Source organism: Lithobates pipiens, unplaced genomic scaffold (assembly GCF_037356315.1).
Source record: "Lithobates pipiens isolate NorthernLeopardFrog02 unplaced genomic scaffold, aLitPip1_a1.2 Scaffold_19, whole genome shotgun sequence".
NCBI lineage: Eukaryota > Metazoa > Chordata > Amphibia > Anura > Ranidae > Lithobates > Lithobates pipiens.
In genome coordinates this window covers 151,048,603-151,067,384 of record NW_027507764.1, presented here as the reverse complement: position 1 = coordinate 151,067,384, position 18,782 = coordinate 151,048,603, and the positions used below count along the sequence as shown (strand labels likewise).

The window sequence follows — 18,782 nt, the reverse complement described above, 5'->3', positions numbered from 1 at the left end:
GCAATCCAGCACACAGTGAGTGACATACTAATATCTGGATAGAGTTCCCAGAATCCTCACTATGTCCTATGATTATCAGCATTAGGATACTCACACAGCATGGCAAGCAATCTATGGCTCTGTCCCAGTGTGCCACATGCTTTTGGGTGCTAACTTGGATAAGTTATGGCTGTGTGTTACAAACTGTAGCACAGTACAGCCATAACAAGGTCAGCACTCAACAGCACTCAACTGTCATGTGGCACACTGTGACAGAGCCACTGCTGTGCTGTGTGATTATCCTAATGCTGATGATCATAAGACACAGTACGTTGTTACTTTAAATAGAAGCAGTAAAAATTAAAGGGAAATGGGAATTAAGCGGTGATTCCCTGATGATATAGCATACACAAAAAATCATTAAAACACATATTTATTTAAGTGTATACCACAAAACACACAGACAAATACACAGAATGGGCTGCCCATTCTGTGTATTTGTCTATGTGTTTTTTTGTATTGTGTTTTAATGATTTTTTGTGTATGACATATCATCAGGGAATCACCACTTAAAGCCCGATTCCCTTTAATTTTTACTGGTTCTATGTACATATTTAGGGCTGGTGTTCCATGTTAGTAAGCAAGCCTTTTTTTGAGCCTGGGGCTCTGACTATTTATCTTTACAGCCCTTCACTTCAAGTTGCTACTTTATACCTTAGTTTGGGGGTGTCAGTAAAAATGTTTTTACACTTGGGACGTGACCGGATGTGGATGGGTGTGAGAATGTGTGAGGAGTGAGCGCAAGCTGCAGTTCCTCCCCCCTGCACTGCCTAGTATGAGCCGACTGCTCTAACCCGCCACTCTTTGGGCTCTCTGAGGCTGGCCAACGGCTTTCGTTATCTTCCTTTGAGGCAGCCACTTCTGCTTGTTCAGACCTTGCTGTTCAGACCTGTTGTTGCCGTTTGTTCTGTTCGGAGCAGAGCGAGGTGCTGTGAAGTGCCGTGAACTCTGCTAACCCACAGGAAAGGAAGGGGCTGAAGATCTCGTTAGAATCCGCATGGTATCCCTGTTGCTGCATCATCGCTACTGTTATCGGGATAGTACCTCTTTGGATGCCCCCCGGTGGTTGCTCCATGTTGTGGAGGTAACGCTCGGCCCCGAGACTCTGCCTGTAGGTGCCTCGAGCTCCGATCATGTTGTGGAAGACCCAGAGTGACTCCCTTTGTGGACTGGCGGTGGCAGTGAGGTCTTGTTTTTAAATAGATTTATCTAATTACTTACCTGACTGCTTCTTTCTAATGACTTTAAACAACACTGAACACTGAACAGATTTGATTAAGCAAATAAGTGCAATAAGTGCAAACAAGTGCTCTGAAGAGAATATTCACTTTGGCCCTATGTTTGCATACACATACTTGCTCCATCTCCTTGTTTAACCATAGTGCAGATATGTTGGGGGGAAAGGCTGAGCCGCGATTCTAGCTGGCAGAGTTGGACTTGGTTGGCTGGTGGTTTGTACCAGTAGCAGAACGAACAGTAATATACATACTAAAGCAAATTGACTGAGCAGTGGGCTTCCTCCTTTTTTTTCTCTCTTTGTTATAGCCAAGCTGTTGAGTAATTTAATTATGTCAAGGAAAAGACAACCAGAGGAGTATTTACCTCAGGAAGGGCAGCAGATTACTTTCTCTGCAAAGGATAAAAGCATGCAGTTGGCATTGGCTGCGGTCACTAAATTAGAGCGATATGCTCATTCCGCACTGGGTTCATCCAACAAACGGAGCTCCCAGCAACCAGCAGCCCAGAATAAAGACCAAAAAAACTCTGCGGCAGATAGAAGGAGCCAGGGAGGACTTCCTCCAATTTATCAAATCCTCCTACCCCTACCACTAACAAAACGGCTATCACTAAGGGCCCAGGGGGAGGTAAATCTTTAAATACTATCCCAAATGCAGCTGTAGCTGAAGTATCAGCATCTATAACTTCCTCCCTCCTGGTATTGATAGAATTGGAGGACGAGCCCACTTTACGTGAGATCCTAAATGCAATTAAGGAGTGTAAGGAGGCAATCTCTACCTTTGATGGTCAACTAAGCTGCATGAAGGATGAATTATTAGCTATAAGACAAGAAATGGTTAAAACCGCGCAAAGGACCTCTGACCTGGAAGAACGGGTAAGCCTTGTCGAGGATGATATTAACCCCATGAAGTGTGATATAAAATGGCTTAAAAACACAAAAAAGAATCAAGCTGCCAAATTAGATTAGATGGAAAATAGGAATTGAAGAAACAATATAAGAATTATAGGCCTTACGGAGAGGAGTAAAGGCCTCAATCTGACATCTTTTCTAGAAGGGTGGCTTAGAGATACATTTGGAGGAACTTCTTTTAGCTCTATGTTTTTGATAGAACGTGCACATCGGTCCCCCGCAAGAATTCACCATAAGGGCGAATGGCCTAGGCCGATACTGATGAGAATTCTCAATTACAACGATAAAGTGTTTCTGCTGCAAAGAGCTAGGGAAATGGGGGACATTAGGTTTGAGGGGGCTAGGATCTCCTTTTACCCCGATTTCTCGCTCCGACCTCCAGAGACAAAGAGCGTAATTCACCCCAATCAAGCGTGAAATGATTAAGTATAAAATGGAATATTCTCTCCTGTACCCAGCTCGTTTGCAGGTGATGGCAGCTTGGGGAACTTTTTTCTTTAATTTCCTGACGGAGGCAGTTAAATGGCTTGATGAAAATAGAAAGAACTTTTAAATCATTCCAATATAGGTTGATACTAGCAGGAAATTAAGTAGACCTTGAGGGGGGGGGGGGCACAGATATAGGGGTAGGGGGGTGTGGATGAATAGGAAATATTGTGTTTTAGTATTTATTTTTTTATTATGTATAATTTTCTTCTTTATTTATTATAGGTGGGCTAGAGGGGGAGGGGGTGGACTGCATTAGTTGAGTTTAAAACGTTGGTGGGTATGAGTGCTAGGGGGCAGTTCAGCCCCCTATTCTTGATGCAAACTTAACAAATATTATGTACACTTAAAGAGACTACTTTAAGGGAATGGTGTAAGGAAATCAGGAAGGTCACGGCTGAAACTCTAGGGGGTAGCTCTGATGGGCAAAGAGGGTGGTAGGGAGGGAAGGGAGAGGGTGGTAAAGTGGGCAAGGTGGGGTGTGGTTGGGTAGGGGAGATGAGTTTATGATGACACTCATGGGTACACGATTAAATACTCACTATGCGGGAGGTAGTTATAAGGGGAAATCACACGGAAGGGGAAAGCAGGGATGTAATTGAGTATTAGTAAAGAATGGGATAGTTGGTAAAGTTTCATTATTAACACTTTTATTAGTTGGGGGGTGTGATAGTCCTGTATTTAAATAGTTTTTGTTTTCCCCCTTTCTTTTTCTGCTCCTATACTGGTTGATGACAACATATGGTCTAACAACCAGTCTAAGGACCACCTCTGAACTAGTAGGCTCCAGACAGGCTTCTGGGCCTACTTGTACAGCTTTCAGCAATGTATCCCCAGGCCAGAAGGGCCATGAGGTTAGAACTCCCCTAAGCACATGGCATCTGTCCAATAAATACCCCTTCCCAGATGCACAGCAGCAGGAACCTCCTCCTGGGCTGTTTCTGGAAAAAGAATATTGCCGCCAGTCACTTTAGGCAGTTTTCAATGTTTTAATGAAGAACTTGAAAGAAGTAGTAGTAAAGAGGTTGAGGAGAGGTTGCAGATACCCTTTTTTGTAGCAGATCACTTACAGACTCCTTAAGTTAAAAGACAAATACCCCTTCCCAGATGCACAGCAGCAGGAACCTCCTCCTGGGCTGTTTCTGGAAAAAGAATATTGCCGCCAGTCACTTTAGGCAGTTTTCAATGTTTTAATGAAGAACTTGAAAGAAGTAGTAGTAAAGAGGTTGAGGAGAGGTTGCAGATACCCTTTTTTGTAGCAGATCACTTACAGACTCCTTAAGTTAAAAGACAAAAACGCAGCTTTCTTCTTTCACACAGACCTAGCAACCAATAAATGCCTGGATAAGTCTCTCTCACAAACTTAGCAGCCCGGAGTTTGTTACATTGATTGGATTGTAGAAGAGCTTCACAGTACCAGAACCTATAAGCCGACCCTGGCTCTCCCAAGCAAGGGTCCTCCCCTGGATCTCCTCTTGGCTTGGTTTCTTCCAAACAGGTAAGACAGCCTAAGAACCACCTCCGAACTAGTAGGCCTCAGATAGGCTTCACTTGCACAGCTTGCAGCAACGTAGCTCCGGGCCAGTAGGGGCACGAGGTGAGAACTCCCCTAAGCACGTGGCACCTGCCAAATAAATACCCCTTCCCAGAATGCACAGAGGCAGGAACCTCTTACTGGGCTGTTTCTGGAAAAAGGATATTCATTACAGCTTAACTTAGTTGTTGTTCTCACACTGTCCTGTGGTACCAGTAACACCTACTGGCAACAGTGGAAAATGCAGAACACAGTCAAATTGGAACAGAACCAAATAAACTATGTAAAATCAATCTGAGCTGATTATAGCTCAGCCAAAAACTAAATTTACCTTATAGCCCCATTTTTGGGAACAGGGGCTACAGAAATATGGTACAAAGGTTTCAGCATACTGATGCCAAAGGGCATGTGCAAGAGATTTTCCGCAATGACTACTGTATTCATAGTAATATCTTTGTCATTTCACTAGGGATGTCTTAAACTTTGTGAGACACAGAAATGTAAGTAGTCATGGGAGTTGATTTACTACATTTGGAGACTGCAAAATCATATGCATCTGTGCATGGTAGCCAATAAGCTTCTAACTTTAGTTTGATAAATTAAGCTTTGACAAAAAAACCTGGAAACTGGTTGATTTCTATTCAGAGCTACCACTAGATGTTTCACTCTTGAGTTTTAATAAATCAACCCCTTGAAGCTGAGTCAGTTTAGATGTTACACCAAGGGTCACAGAATGTTTATGTAAAGAGCTCCATGTCTTTTATCTGTTTAAGCATGGTCATGAGTTGGCATGGTTTCTCACTTTACTAGTTGTGCACCATGCCTGATAAAGAGCCTTTGTATGTATGGCATGTGTGTTTCCCAAATTGTAAAAGGAAAAATCTCTGGCGTGGTGTAAGACACAATGAACAATGTTAGCTCTTTCGTAATAACAACCACATCCTCTTTGTCCTGCAAATGGGATTAATTAATTGAGCCTCCAGTTTTGCTAAGTGGTCTTTCAGATCAAGATCAAGGATTATAGGGACATGGTCAGATAACATGCAGTAGTATTGGCGATGCTAGAGTCCATTAACTAAAGGTTCCTGTGAAGAAACAGGAGTGGAATGTGCCAAATATCCACTAGTTGGTGAAAATTAGGACACTTATTAAGGTGACAGAGGGTTTGCTTAGGAGGGGTTAAAAGGGAGTTTAGAGGAATCAAGGGAAGGATCTAAAACAAGCTTGAGGTCCCCACCTATAATAAATAGGCCTTCTTTAAAATCTGTCAGCAATTTTAAAGCAAGATCCAAAAATCAGTAGCGGTGTCAGGGACTTACCAGCGATGGACAGGCACAGCTGCATGCACACATGCGCACGCGTGCTTCTTCTCAAACTGAGCCTCAGCGCGTTCACACTGGCAGGTGTCGGCGCGTGCTTCCGGTGTGCGCGCGTACGTGTGCGTGTTCGTGTGCGCGTTCGCTTGCACTTCGCCAGTGGTGCGCTGGCGTGCGCGCGAGCGCAATAGCGCTGTTTGCCGCCACTGAACGCTTAAAGGTTCTTCTAGTACGCTGGTGCGGCACTGTTTCGTCTCAGCTCCTGTGTATCTGACTACCTGAACCTGATCATCTGCTATTGTTACCGACCCGGCTTCGTCTGACTTCTCTGCCTTCTCCAAACTCGAACCGGCCCGCCTGACCTTGATACCACTTCTGCCTGTGATTCTGTTGCCGACCTCTGCCAGTTTTACCGACGCTTCCCTGCCTGCTGCTATCACCTGTCTGCTCGCCTACTGACCCGGACCGTCTGACCCTGCTCCAACCTGCTGCCTGTTCAGTGTTCTGCTGTGCCTGTGGTTCCTCTCATCGGCTCCTGTAGCTGCTGCTTGCATTTCTCAGCTCTTCTATCAACTTCCAGCCGTCCAGCCATCCAGAGGGATCTCTTCTCCACTATCAGTCCCAGCGGCCCTATTCCAGCAGGCACTCCTACCCACTGTACTCTCGAGACCGCTGTTCCCATTCCAGTGGCTCCTGAACCAGCGTTGTAAGAAAGGTCTCCTTCTACAAGTCGGGCTTCAACACCATGTACCTAACAAGCGGTTTTGGTTGGTAGATACAAGTTTGCCAAGGTAATCGGCTAAGTTCCAACCATACCTTTATGAAATACATATCTACCTTCTAGTCCCATGGGGCAGTCTGGCAACCCATGGGACTGATTTAGTAGTTATTATTACCACTTTTTTTATTTGGAGAACTATTGTAGTAGCTAGTAAGACAACATTTATCATGCATGTTTGGGATTCTCACTGTCTGAAAATATGTTACCTGAAGAAATGCAGTCTTAGAATTCTGTCTTCAAAACTTGCAAAGAAACATTTTATGTTTCTCAGGGACATTGAGGCCATGAGCATTGAGAGACATAATACATATAGATTTTAAGGTCTGTTAGGGGATAAATATGAGTAGGAAGGGACGCAAAAAATGGGGGGGGGGGGGAGAAAGAGAGACATGGATAAAGAAAATCTAAAGGGCAGGCAGGTGCAAAAATAACAGTACTGGGAACAGGAATGAAACAAAAAAGTAAGACCAGTAGGAGGTAGCCACTGGGAGGATAAGAGGGCAGAAGATATAGAGAGAGGTAAGAGCTGAGATTTGCTGGTAGATATGTGGGAGTTGTCTTGGGGTACTAATGGGTGGACCAAAGTTCAATGTACTAGTGTATCTATGGTGGGAGAGATAATTCCATGGTGGGTCAGGAGCAATCCAGTCAACATGGAGTTCAGTAAGCACTGACAGTGTATCAGCATGATCTTCTCACAGGTCAACAGAAACATAGGGGGTAACATTATAGAAATGTAGTGTCACAGGGATCTTATAATAGGGTATGAGACAATTATTTTAAACATTTGTGGTATTCCCCATGTAGTATTTCATGTTACACCACACAGAGTGGCACACAGGCGCTCACAATAGTAAAATAGCATTCAGTGAAACTAAAAAGAAAATCCGGATATGCCTCCATGGTACCAATCTCCACAACAGTGAAGCCACCAGCAATTAATCAAAATGGGGGGGGGGGGGGGTGTTAGGTAAGACAGAAGAGAGCATTGTAAGTAACCTACTAAATGCTCTCATCGATCCCAATCCCATAAAAAAGATTGTGATTGCCATCTATTCTGCTAAAGTGATGCAAGCTGTAGAAGCTTGAAGATGGCATGGTGGCTCCTGGGTCAGGGAGGTATGTGAGACAGTTGTCCAGCCACAGTGGAATCTCACACAGGCCAGGGACATCTGTTGGAGACCTGAAAACGTAGGTGATAGCATCCTCACAAATGATAACCTGAAAGGCATATCCTCATCTGTATAAAGTTCTGGCCTGACAAATCTTTTAAAGGATGGGCTTCAACAATGATCATCTGCTTAGTGAGTTTCTAGAGAGGTCTGGCAAGATCTGGATTTGGGGATGGGTCTTTCACTGGTAAGGCAAGCTCCATGACCGAGTGTGCAATGAAGTTAACTTTGTGTTAAAGGGCATTTTCAACCCAGGAAGTGTCTCAAAATGAACCTGGGTAGGTATATACTTGGCAGGGCTCTCAGATCAACCAGTTTGTCCACTGGGGTATGTGACTGGTCTGAAGTAAAAAGAAGAAGCAATATAACGAAACAAAAAAATCTGTAAATTCGAAGCAAATTCGAAAATTCTGATGTGCATGTGAAGATAACACAAATCCGAATATGAATTCCAAATACTAATTGAATGAATCAATGAATTCAACAAAATAAAATAACTAGATTAATTAATCAAAACGAAACAAAACAAACCAAATTTTTTCATCATGCACATGTCTATTCCTGACTGCAAATATCTCAGGGATACCTGGTCAGTGTCAACAGCAACCTCTGAAATCCTTAATGATACTGTACAGTACTAGATTTGTGTTATCTTCACATGCACATAGGTTTTGTATGTTAGATTGATTCACCTCAACTGCTTCCCTAATGGTGCTGCTTTCACCCCCCAGGCCCCATAACAGCTGCATGGACTGCTGCTTTGGCTATTGTTATGCCACTGAATGAAATAAAAACGTATGCTGTGTTCATAAATCTTTTTCTAAATTTGTGAGTTACTTGGCTCTCAGCAATGGGGCTCATTATGCCATTATTATAGACTTGAGGCAAATCCTGTGGGTTTAAATTCACAATCCCAGCTATTTTCTTGTGCAGATTCACCTGGGAGAATGTCTTTTTAAAGCATATTAGATCTCATAGCTCTTTGCCAGACCAGAAGATTTAGACAGATCAATAAACTGACTTCTGGATAGGATAGCCCCTTACTATAGAAGACATGGGTGGGGCACAGAACAGACATAGGTGGATATTTACTAAGACTGGAGAGTGCAAAATCTGATGCAGTTCTGCATAGAAACCAATCAGCTTCCAGGTTTTATTGTCGAAGTATAAAAACAAGAGAGAGCGCACGCCAGCCCTAGTGTATTAACATTTATTTAAAATAACCAATGTTAAAAAAACAGGTATTGCACTCACAGACTGCCGATGTTATCATAGAGAGCCTGCAAATTGGGAGAAGAGGCAGCCGTGGAGGGGTTTTTTGATCTGAATGCCATAATAACATCGGCAGTCTGTGAGTGCAATACCTGTTTTTTTAACATTGGTTATTTTAAATAAACATTAATACACTAGGGCTGGTGTGCGCTCTCCTTTGTTTTTATACTTCATAGATGTGTCTGCCACCCAGTGGACTTTGGAAAGAGCTGTAACACCCGGAGTGGAGTGATTTTATAAAGATGCACCCAAGTGAACTATATGGGTGGGGACAGCGCCTATCTTGATTCAGGTTTTATATTTGCAGGTTTTATTGTCAAGTACCTATCATGTTGTTCGGGACATTATGATGACGAAAATCAGAATATGCTGACCCACCACCATGACGAACTTCCACCAAGATGATGCTACCCCACCACTATTCCCGTGGCAAATCACAGCTCCCCAATATTACTGGAAAGTAAACATAGCAGTGGGGATCCCAGGTGACATCACTGACCAAAGATGGTCTTGAACATAGTTGATCAATTATGTCAACTAGGATCTCCTGCCCTGTTGTTTAAATTCTAGCAGCACTGGCACTCTGTAATTTAGTGGTAATATTGCTATCAGAAACATCAGCTGAGATTTGGATGGGCACACTGGCCAAAAATGGCTAGCCTGTTGGCTCATTTGCCAAACTGTGGGTTTGTCAAACAGGCTGGGTTTGATTGAAAGTCATGTTTAAACCCAAAGCTCATCCCAATGAAGGAGCCATTAGTTCCATTTGTTTATATTTCAACAACTCCCTCCCAAATAACTTAAAAATTTCCATGTAGTTCTAGTATAATGAGGTAACTGCTAGAAAGTGGTTGCGTGCATTCCCACTGATGACTCATGATTTTGTGGCTAGGTGAAGGTGGAATCGTGCCGAATCGCAAAAAGGGGCTTGGTCCTTTGGCTGCAAATTGGTCCGGGGCTTAAGTTGTTAATCTTTATAGTATATTGGCACTCTTTAATAAAATGTACCTGAATGTTTGTATGCTATGGATTTTCTTTTAATGAATATCCTGGAGAATTGGAGGGTGATCAGAAAAAAGACCTGAATGTGATGAATGTTACATCTTACCACAGAGGGTCCCTAACATTCAAATACATATTGACTTCTCTTATACAGAGGGTAAAATTGCTCTGGTAAGCATGTTTTACTAGGCATGCAGTGGACAAACACTGTGGTGCGGTGTGCATAAGTATGAAAAACTGCACTTCATTTCTGCTGAGGAAGGATATATTGCAAATCAATTTCACATAATTTTGGATGATGAACTGGATATAGTTTTATTTGGAGCTATATTTGAGTGGATTTATTGTTTTTATGATTTTTTTATTGATTGTATTTGTTTATTTTTTTTTAAATATAATTTTATTAATTTTTCTGAGTTCAGAACTTATTTATATGGAACGAGATATAATGGTATGATTCTGTTAAATGAATATTTAAAAAACAAAAGAATAACTCTTATTTAAGCAACCATAATATATGTTCACAGATATATGACCCCCTATCTAAATTTCACCAGATACAAGACTTGACATTACTAAATTAAAAATGAAATTTGGGGTATTAATATGCATACACTGTGTAAAAAGAATGGCCCATGCATCAATTATATAGATCCTTAAACAGCACCTGTAGACCCTAAAGTGCACCAGTGCCAAGACTATAGGCATTTGAGTATACCCATATTCTTAAAAGGCAGTAAAAGGGCTTTAAAATAAGCCATCACTGACCGCTCTAGCTGCTTGTACTATGATGTGATTAATTCTTAAATATCTCAAAAAATCACAATGAAAGGTGCCAGTCATATATTTGGATAACCAAGTAAGGACATGCATCTTTTATGTGATGTTATATTTCCTTTTTGCTGTAAATATAAATTGTACAAGCTGTCTACTGACATGGACTGGATATTCAGAACTTCAGAACTTATTTACATGGAATGAGATATAATGGTATGATTCTGTTAAATGAATATTTAAAAAACAAAAGAATAACTCTTATTTAAGCAACCATAATATATGTTCACAGATATATGACCCCCTATCTAAATTTCACCAGATACACGACTTGACATTACTAAATTAAAAATGAAATTTGGGGTATTAATATGCATAAACTGTGTAAAAAGAATGGCCCATGCATCAATTATATAGATCCTAAACAGCACCTGTAGACCCTAAAGTGCACCTGTGCCAAGACTATAGGAATTTGAGTATACACATACTCTTAAAAGGCAGTAAAAGGGCTTTAAAATAAGCCATCACTGACCGCTCTAGCTGCTTGTACTATGATGTGATTAATTCTTAAATATCTCAAAAAATCACAATGAAAAGTGCCAGTCATATATTTAGATACCCAAGTAAGGACATGCATCTTTTATGTGATGTTATATTTCCTTTTTGCTGTAAATATAAATTGTACAAGCTGTCTGCTGACATTAGGACTGTAATAATAATAATTTCTTTCTGAGTTAATACATACCTGCAAATGTTATAAAATACTTTGTACTACATGCAAGTGATATGAAGAAATATATCTGATGCTAGGCCTACTTTATGAATTCTTTGTTTGACTAAAGAAAAACAAAGGCATACGTTTGCAGTTCTAGATGTTGTATACTTATTTTCTTTTTAAAGTACTGATATAAACAGAGCACCAATGTGAATAAATGCAGTTAACCTGAATTTCATAAAAGTTTGCAGTAGGGATGAGTACAAACAAAAATGTTTTCATGTATCTCAGCACCATATATTGATAGATTTCCCTAGCTAGAATTAAAAACTCTTTTTTATAATTGCACAGACAATGCTACTCTCAACCTTCTTAGGCCTCATTCACATGGGCACACTGATCAGTATACCCACACAGAGGGATGTGTTTACCTTGCAAGGCGGCAAAGGTGGTCCATGCAGCTGCATGCAGCAAGCCTATTCCAATCAATGATAGGCAGATGGCTGCGATATACATGCATGACTCTGAGCATGGTCTATTTCTGTTCTGAGACATGCTTTAGTCCCACATGGATGTACACCCAGGGATGTGCGTAAAGATCAATGCAACAATGCACTTGTCATTTATTTGAACAGCCTGGCTGCACATGGCTAAACAGACTACCTCTGCCTCCTGGGCATGTAAACACTGATCTCTGCATGGTTGTACTGATCAGTGCATCCATGTGAATGGGGGCCTAGGGGAAATAAAATAGTTTGACATCTGAAAATGAGCATTTGAAGCTAAACGTAACAGGGGGTTGGTTGCAACCCACTGGAAATATCAGTTAGAGCCCATTCACACATTATCATTTGGGTGCACTGGACTGCACCTCTCAAGCAAGGCTCAATGCAATAGAAAGCTGAAATCCATGGTTTCCAATAGTCCTATATCACACTAAGGCCCCTTTCACACTGAGGCATTTTTCAGGCGCTACAGCGCTAAAAATAGCACATGAAAAAAGCAGCTCCTTTCACTCCAGTGTGAAAGCCGGGTGGCTTTCACTTTGGAGCGGTGCGCTAGCAGGACAGTAAAAAAATTCCTGCTAGCAGCATCTTTGGAGCAGTGAAGGAGCGGTATATTCACCACTCCTTCACTGCTCCTACCAATTTAAATCAATGGGGTACCACGGCTATACCGCTGGCAAAGCGCTGCTGCAGCAGTGATTTGCGGGTGGTTTTAACCCCTTTTCGGGCTGCTACCAGGGGTTATAACCACCCTGCTAGCGGCCGAATACCGCCGCTAAAACAACGGTAAAGTGGCACAGCTTTACTGCCGATGCTCGGTGTAGATGTGCAATGGGTGAAAATGCAGCACAAAGCATTGCAAGTCATCGGGGTCAGTTCGATAACGTTTACCGCATATGATAACATGGTCATGTGACAAATTTGCATAAATTGTTGCATGTGGTAATAAAAAGTAAATTCACAAAAGAAGACTGATAATGCAGTTTTTACTGCAAAATGCAAAATGTCCTGGTAAATACCGACAAAAAAAACAGCTCCAATTTACAAATGGAACAGAAAGTTAAAAAAATTCAATATTTATCACCAGGGTTTTGCTGGCGGTATAGCATGAGCTATTTATCAGAAACAGTATGAGGTAGACACTGCCGAAAAATTTGTTTGTTTTCATTTTATTCGGTTTGAAAATTCGTAAATTATAAATTTTGTAAATTCATAAATTTAAAAATTCGAAAATCCAAAAATAAGAAAGAAAATCCAAAAATTCGAAGAATGAAAATCTGAAAATTTTAAATAATAACTAAGCCCTTGTACACATGGTCGGACATCCTGACCACAAAATTCATCAAATTTTTTCTGACGAATTTTGTCCTAAACTGGTGTTGCATACACACAGTCGGACAAAGTTGTCGGAAAATCTGATGGGACTATGTTGAGGCTAGTAGCCAATAGCTTTGGTCTCGTAATGTTATCTGAGCATGTGTGGCACTTTGTCCGATCGGAATTCTCTACAAATGATCAGAAAAAGTCTGATCGGATTTTTTTGTCGGAAAATTTGAGATCCTGCTCTCAAATTTTTTCCGTCTGAATTTCCGATGTAAAAAGTTCAATAGAGCCCTCACACGATCGGATTTTCTGACAATATAATCCGATCGGACCTTTTCCGTCGGAATTTCCGACCGTGTGTACAAGGCATAACTATTAAATTATAGGTATTCGAATTTCCATTCAAAGTTGACTGTTAGTGGATGTAACGAAGACGAATTTATCCAAAATTACGAATTAACCGAAATAACGAACGCCACATCTAAACAAATGGAACGGAACAAATTAATAATAAATAATAATAATGAAAATTGTTATTATTATTATTATTATTATTGTTATTTATTATTATTAATTTGTTACGTTCCATTCACTTAGATACACTTAGATACAACATTCATTATTTTGGATAATTCATAACTTCGGATAAATTTGTATTCGTTACGTTCACTAACAGTGAAATTTGAAAGGAAATTCAAAAACCTATACTTTAATAGTTCTTATTTCAGATTTTTTAATATTTGGGTTTTTGGATTTTCGAATTTCAAATTTACGAATTTACGCATTTTCGATAGAATTTTAGATTTACGAAAGTTCTGAAAAATACATTAAATGGGTTAAAAAATGTATTTGGAATTAAATTAATTGCCTATTTCCAGTACAAGGGTCCCCCCATAGCTGGTTGCTAAGGAGTGGGGTGGGAAGCCAATTGCCACATCCTTAACAACAGATGGTTCATCAGCTGAATGTAAAGAAAACATGCCGGCAATTAAAAATTATGAAACAAAAATAGCGTGGGGTACCTCCCAATGCATACCAAGCCATTCTGGTCTGGTATGGATTTTGGCGGGAACCTCACTCCATTTTGTTTTAAATGGCTTTGCCCCCACCCCAAATCACCTTGTCCCCATGTTTATGGAGACAAGGGCCTCTTCCCCACAACCCTGTGGGCGTCTTTAGGAGGGGGGCTTATCGGAATCTGGAAGCCGCCTTTAACAAGGAGGCCCCAGATCTCGGCCCCCTACTCCTATGTGAATTAGTATAGGGTTCCTACTCATTCACATGGAGGGGCAGGATCTGTGGCTTACAGATTCTGAAAAGCCCCCACTCGCAGACTCCCGGAACCGCATCCCAGGGTTGTGGAGAAGAGACCCTTGTCCCTATCACCATGGGGGCAAGGTGCTTTGGGTTGAGGGAGCAGAGCTCCTGCCCAAAAGCACCCTCCCTTGTTGAGCGCATGTGGTCTGGTATGGTTTAGGAGGGGTGGGGCACTCGCTCATCCCCTCCCTTTCCTAACCTGTCTGGATGCATGCTCAGATAAGGGTCTGGTATGGATCTTGGGGGATCCCCACTCTGTTTTGAAAAAAATTTTGGCGTAAAATCTATACCAGACCCAAAGAACCTGCTAAGCATTGGATAGAAGGGGGGATTCCCCATGCTGTTTTTTTTCCTGAATTTTTAATTGTCGACATGTTTTATTTACATTCAGCTTTCATCAGAGAATCCACTGATAGCTGATGAGTCATATGTTGTTAAGGATGTGTGGAGGCCAGCTTCCCACCCCGCTCCTTCACAACCAGCTCAATGTAATAATTTACTGCATGAAAGTACACGGTAATTATTGCATTATCTAAATGTTACTGCAGTAATTATTTATCAAACAACTCTTGAATTGCACTTTCAAAACTGATTTAACACAGGAGCTACCACATTTTATTTGCCATTATTTAACTCTTAGTGAATCGCCCCCTTTGTAAAATATCAACACATGCTGCAGTGGCTATTAAGGAAAACAAAATAAAGTATTTTGGCTTCTGCTTCGGAAAAAAATGCAAAATAATGCAAAGTATTAAAAAAAAAAAAAAAAGCATGCCAACATGTGTCATATCAAGTGCGCTTAATGTGCATCAAAGCATGCTAATCAGTATACACATTATGTGAATCCACTGTTCACTTTGCCATCTCCAGCATTCCTGCTTTTATTGTGCACAGTTTAATTAGTAGGAGTATATACACCCATCAAATGCACATAAAATATTTTAGCAATTCTATCACACTTTAGCCCTTACTATACAATAATATTATCTTTACAGTATGTGCAAGCATGTATCTATATGTTCTAGAATTGGATTACTTGGAAATATGTAAATTTACCTATGTGAGTTCTGAATCAGCTCAGAATGACTCTTTATAGCAAGATAATACTTAATTCACACCAAGATAATAAAATGTATGTGTGCTATTTTTTTTTTCTGGATAGATTAAGACAGAGTTTGAACCCCAGCCCATTTTTTTTCCTGCCTGTGGCCCATTGGGGAGATTTTCCTTCACTTCCTGATACAACAGAAAGTGATCGGAAACATTTTTTACAGTAAAAGGAATTCACTTTTTAGGCAGTTGTCAGTAAAACAGATGTTCCCTAATAAAGTTTTCTGCTCAGCTTTTACTCTGGTGGTAATTCTAAAATATTGGATTCCCCATCACTTTCTATCTTGGTGATAATGGAGAGCTGGACGAATAGAAGAGTGAATCTACCAAGAAGGGACACAGACAGCAATAAAATCCAGAGTTATTCTCAGCCTTTTAAACTTTATCCAAACACATAAAAAATGGGTAATATATGACCTATAGGTCACAGTATCCGGGTTAATACATTATTCACCTAAATTTAATTAACAGGTTGTACTGTATAAACTATTGCGTACTGTAATATCACTCAGTGCTGAAATTTAACATACAATTTCATTGTGGATTAACAAAACTTGGGGAATTATTGATGCCATAATTTTAAAAATGGATTTCACAATAAATAAACTAGTATAATAAATAAAACAATATACAGTGCACTTGTATGCACAGATTAATAAACAGTAGAAAGACTTCCACAAGTAAATTTAGAAAGGGAATGAAACAACTCAAATAAATACAGTATTTGGACAGTTACCATCTCAACACTCATTACAGTACACTGAGGAAGACATTTGTTAGCAACTTTTGTCACTGTAAACAAAAATTTAGGAATTTTAAATATTTATGTGCCATTATAATTAGCATAAATCACTAGAAGTATTTTTCTTAAAGATAGGAGAAACATGATTTACTACAAATCAAAAAAAACAATAAACATTACATCATTGTTTTAACAAATCGTTCCTTTTGACGAACCACCCAAGCAATATTAAATGTAAAACATTTTAATTGCAAAGCATCAAAACAATAAAAAAATGTTTACATTGTCTGATTACAATTATCATTAAGTGGCAAAAACAACATAGGTGTTGATGTTTAAGTGAAGCAGTTACTTTGGTAGGACAATTAGCAAGAAAATGTAATGCATAAAATATTACTGAATCTGTATATAAGTACATATGTGTTATTTGGTATTTTAGCGACCCCACAGCAATACAACCACTATGGAGACCTGGCCTTCTAGTTGTATTGCACAAACCTAATAATATACAGTAGATCTTCTATTGAAGTTATCCTTCAGTAGTACAGACTTAAAAGAATGCTATCACAATAGAAATATGCAGGCTTCGATTACAGACTTTTCTTTCTCAATAGGCTAAATGACCAGCTGTCCTGCCAACCAAATTTTTATCATGAGGAATGCAATGTAAAGCATTTTTATACATATCCTTGTACTTAAAACTGTGTTGTCACTGTAACTGTTGTGCTTGGCACTTACGGTATGATATACCATCATGGCCCTAGCCACTCAACATCTCCAACGTTTATCCCTTAAGAGATGTTTTCCAAATAATGTAAGTCTTGTGTTCTGGTCAGTTCACTGTACACCTTCCAGACTGCCAACTTTGAAGATCCCAATAGCTTATTGGTTTTGGTCATACTTATATGCACCCTTCTGGTATATACTGTATAATCATGTCTTTTTTTAGGCGTGTTAGGTAATTTTAGGTCAATTTACTTTTTATATAAATGATCTCTCATAAGATACAAGCAATGTTTAGAAAATAAAAAATGGGTAAAAGATCACTAGCCAGTTGTTTGGTGGGACATATAGGATTCAGTGATCAATTACAGTATAACATTGTGCAAAAGACAGCCTTTAAAGACAAATATATTCTGTTAAATTCCATTATTTTTAAGTAGTATGCGTAAGTTGATTTGATTTTAACTCTATGATTAATCTGCCCACGTAAATAATGTTTACATTTTATATTAGGGACATACAAGGATTTTATTTGGTACACTATTATAATAAATTGCTTGCTTATGCTTTTTATTATATTTGGTGTACCTTAGCAGGCACACAGCAAAGTCTTCTGGTATGAAACTTTACACTTGATTGCTGGGAGTTGTTACATGTATTGACAATCAAATTTGATACAGAAGGACTCTGCTGTTAGCCAACTCTTGCACAATCAACATTTAAGATAAGAGAAAGAGTTTAGATTTGCACCATAGGATTTAAGCCATGGCTGAGTTTTAAAACTGCTATTGATCTCTTTTGTTATTATAGGTTTACAAAAAAAAAAAAAAAAACTTCTTTTTTTTATTATTCATTTTTAATACTGTAGCTAAATCTAACTATAACAGCATTCTAGCGAGGGACACTGCCATTTTTAAGCTGCAGTGGTATCTTCAAGCTGCAGGTTAATTCTTTGTGAATGAAGTCACTATGTTTTAACACATGGGTATGAAAGACCAATATAAAATAGACCAGCATTTATCATTTTGAGCAATTTAAAAAATATACTGACACAATGCTTCCTAAAGTGGAACTGTGGTCAAAAAATGAAGTCCTGTTAGATCATTTCAGGTTGACCTCTTTTGCAGGTATAGCTATGGAAAACATTAAAAACAGGTGACTATACTATTTAAAATCCAGTAATACACCATCTCACCCTGCTCTGTACATGCTCAGGTGCTCTATATATGTCTGCACTGTGCTAAAATGTAGAGGCCAATTTGGTGACAGCCTAAAGATTTATTGCTGTTTAGGATCCCTGGGCTTCATCAAATTGGCAGCCTCCAACAAAAAGAAACAGTAACATTGCTGGAGGAAATTTACAGCACAAACTAATTTTGGTAGCATAATTATTAATATGAAATGTATGTTTCTTGCTAAAGAACATTCTTTTTTATGAAGTTGGTATGAGTAAAGTTCCGTATTACTAATAGGGTAAGTATAACATAAATTTCCTTACCTATATCCCAAGTAAGGGGATTATTTTCTTCCATTTCCATCCTCCCAATGACATACCAAATGCAAGCCATCCAGTGGGCCAAAAGGGCAAACATGGACATTAATAAAGTAAGCACTATAGTGCTATGTTGAGAATAACGATCCAACTTCTGAAGAAGGCGTAAAAGTCGTAACAATCTGATGGTTTTCAAAAGATGAACAAGTGAAACCTATAGAGCAATCACAGTAATGATGTTACTACATGTTAATTTTTTTGCAACCTTCTTCACTGTTCACTATCCATTGTAATAAAACAAAAAAAATTATAATTTAGAAAAAAAGAGT

The 18,782-nt window shown here is 39.5% G+C and overlaps 1 protein-coding gene across 4 annotated transcripts in view; it reads right to left on the bottom strand.

Moving 5' to 3' along the window:
* Positions 1–18,782, bottom strand: part of KCNH8 (potassium voltage-gated channel subfamily H member 8) — a 780,884-nt gene that overhangs the window by 198,726 nt on the left and 563,376 nt on the right. For all 4 annotated transcript variants that reach the window (XM_077491398.1, XM_077491400.1, XM_077491399.1 and 1 more), the window contains exon 7: positions 18,460–18,667. In XM_077491398.1, the coding sequence (XP_077347524.1) occupies positions 18,460–18,667 (208 nt within the window). The remainder of the gene's footprint in view (positions 1–18,459; positions 18,668–18,782) is intronic.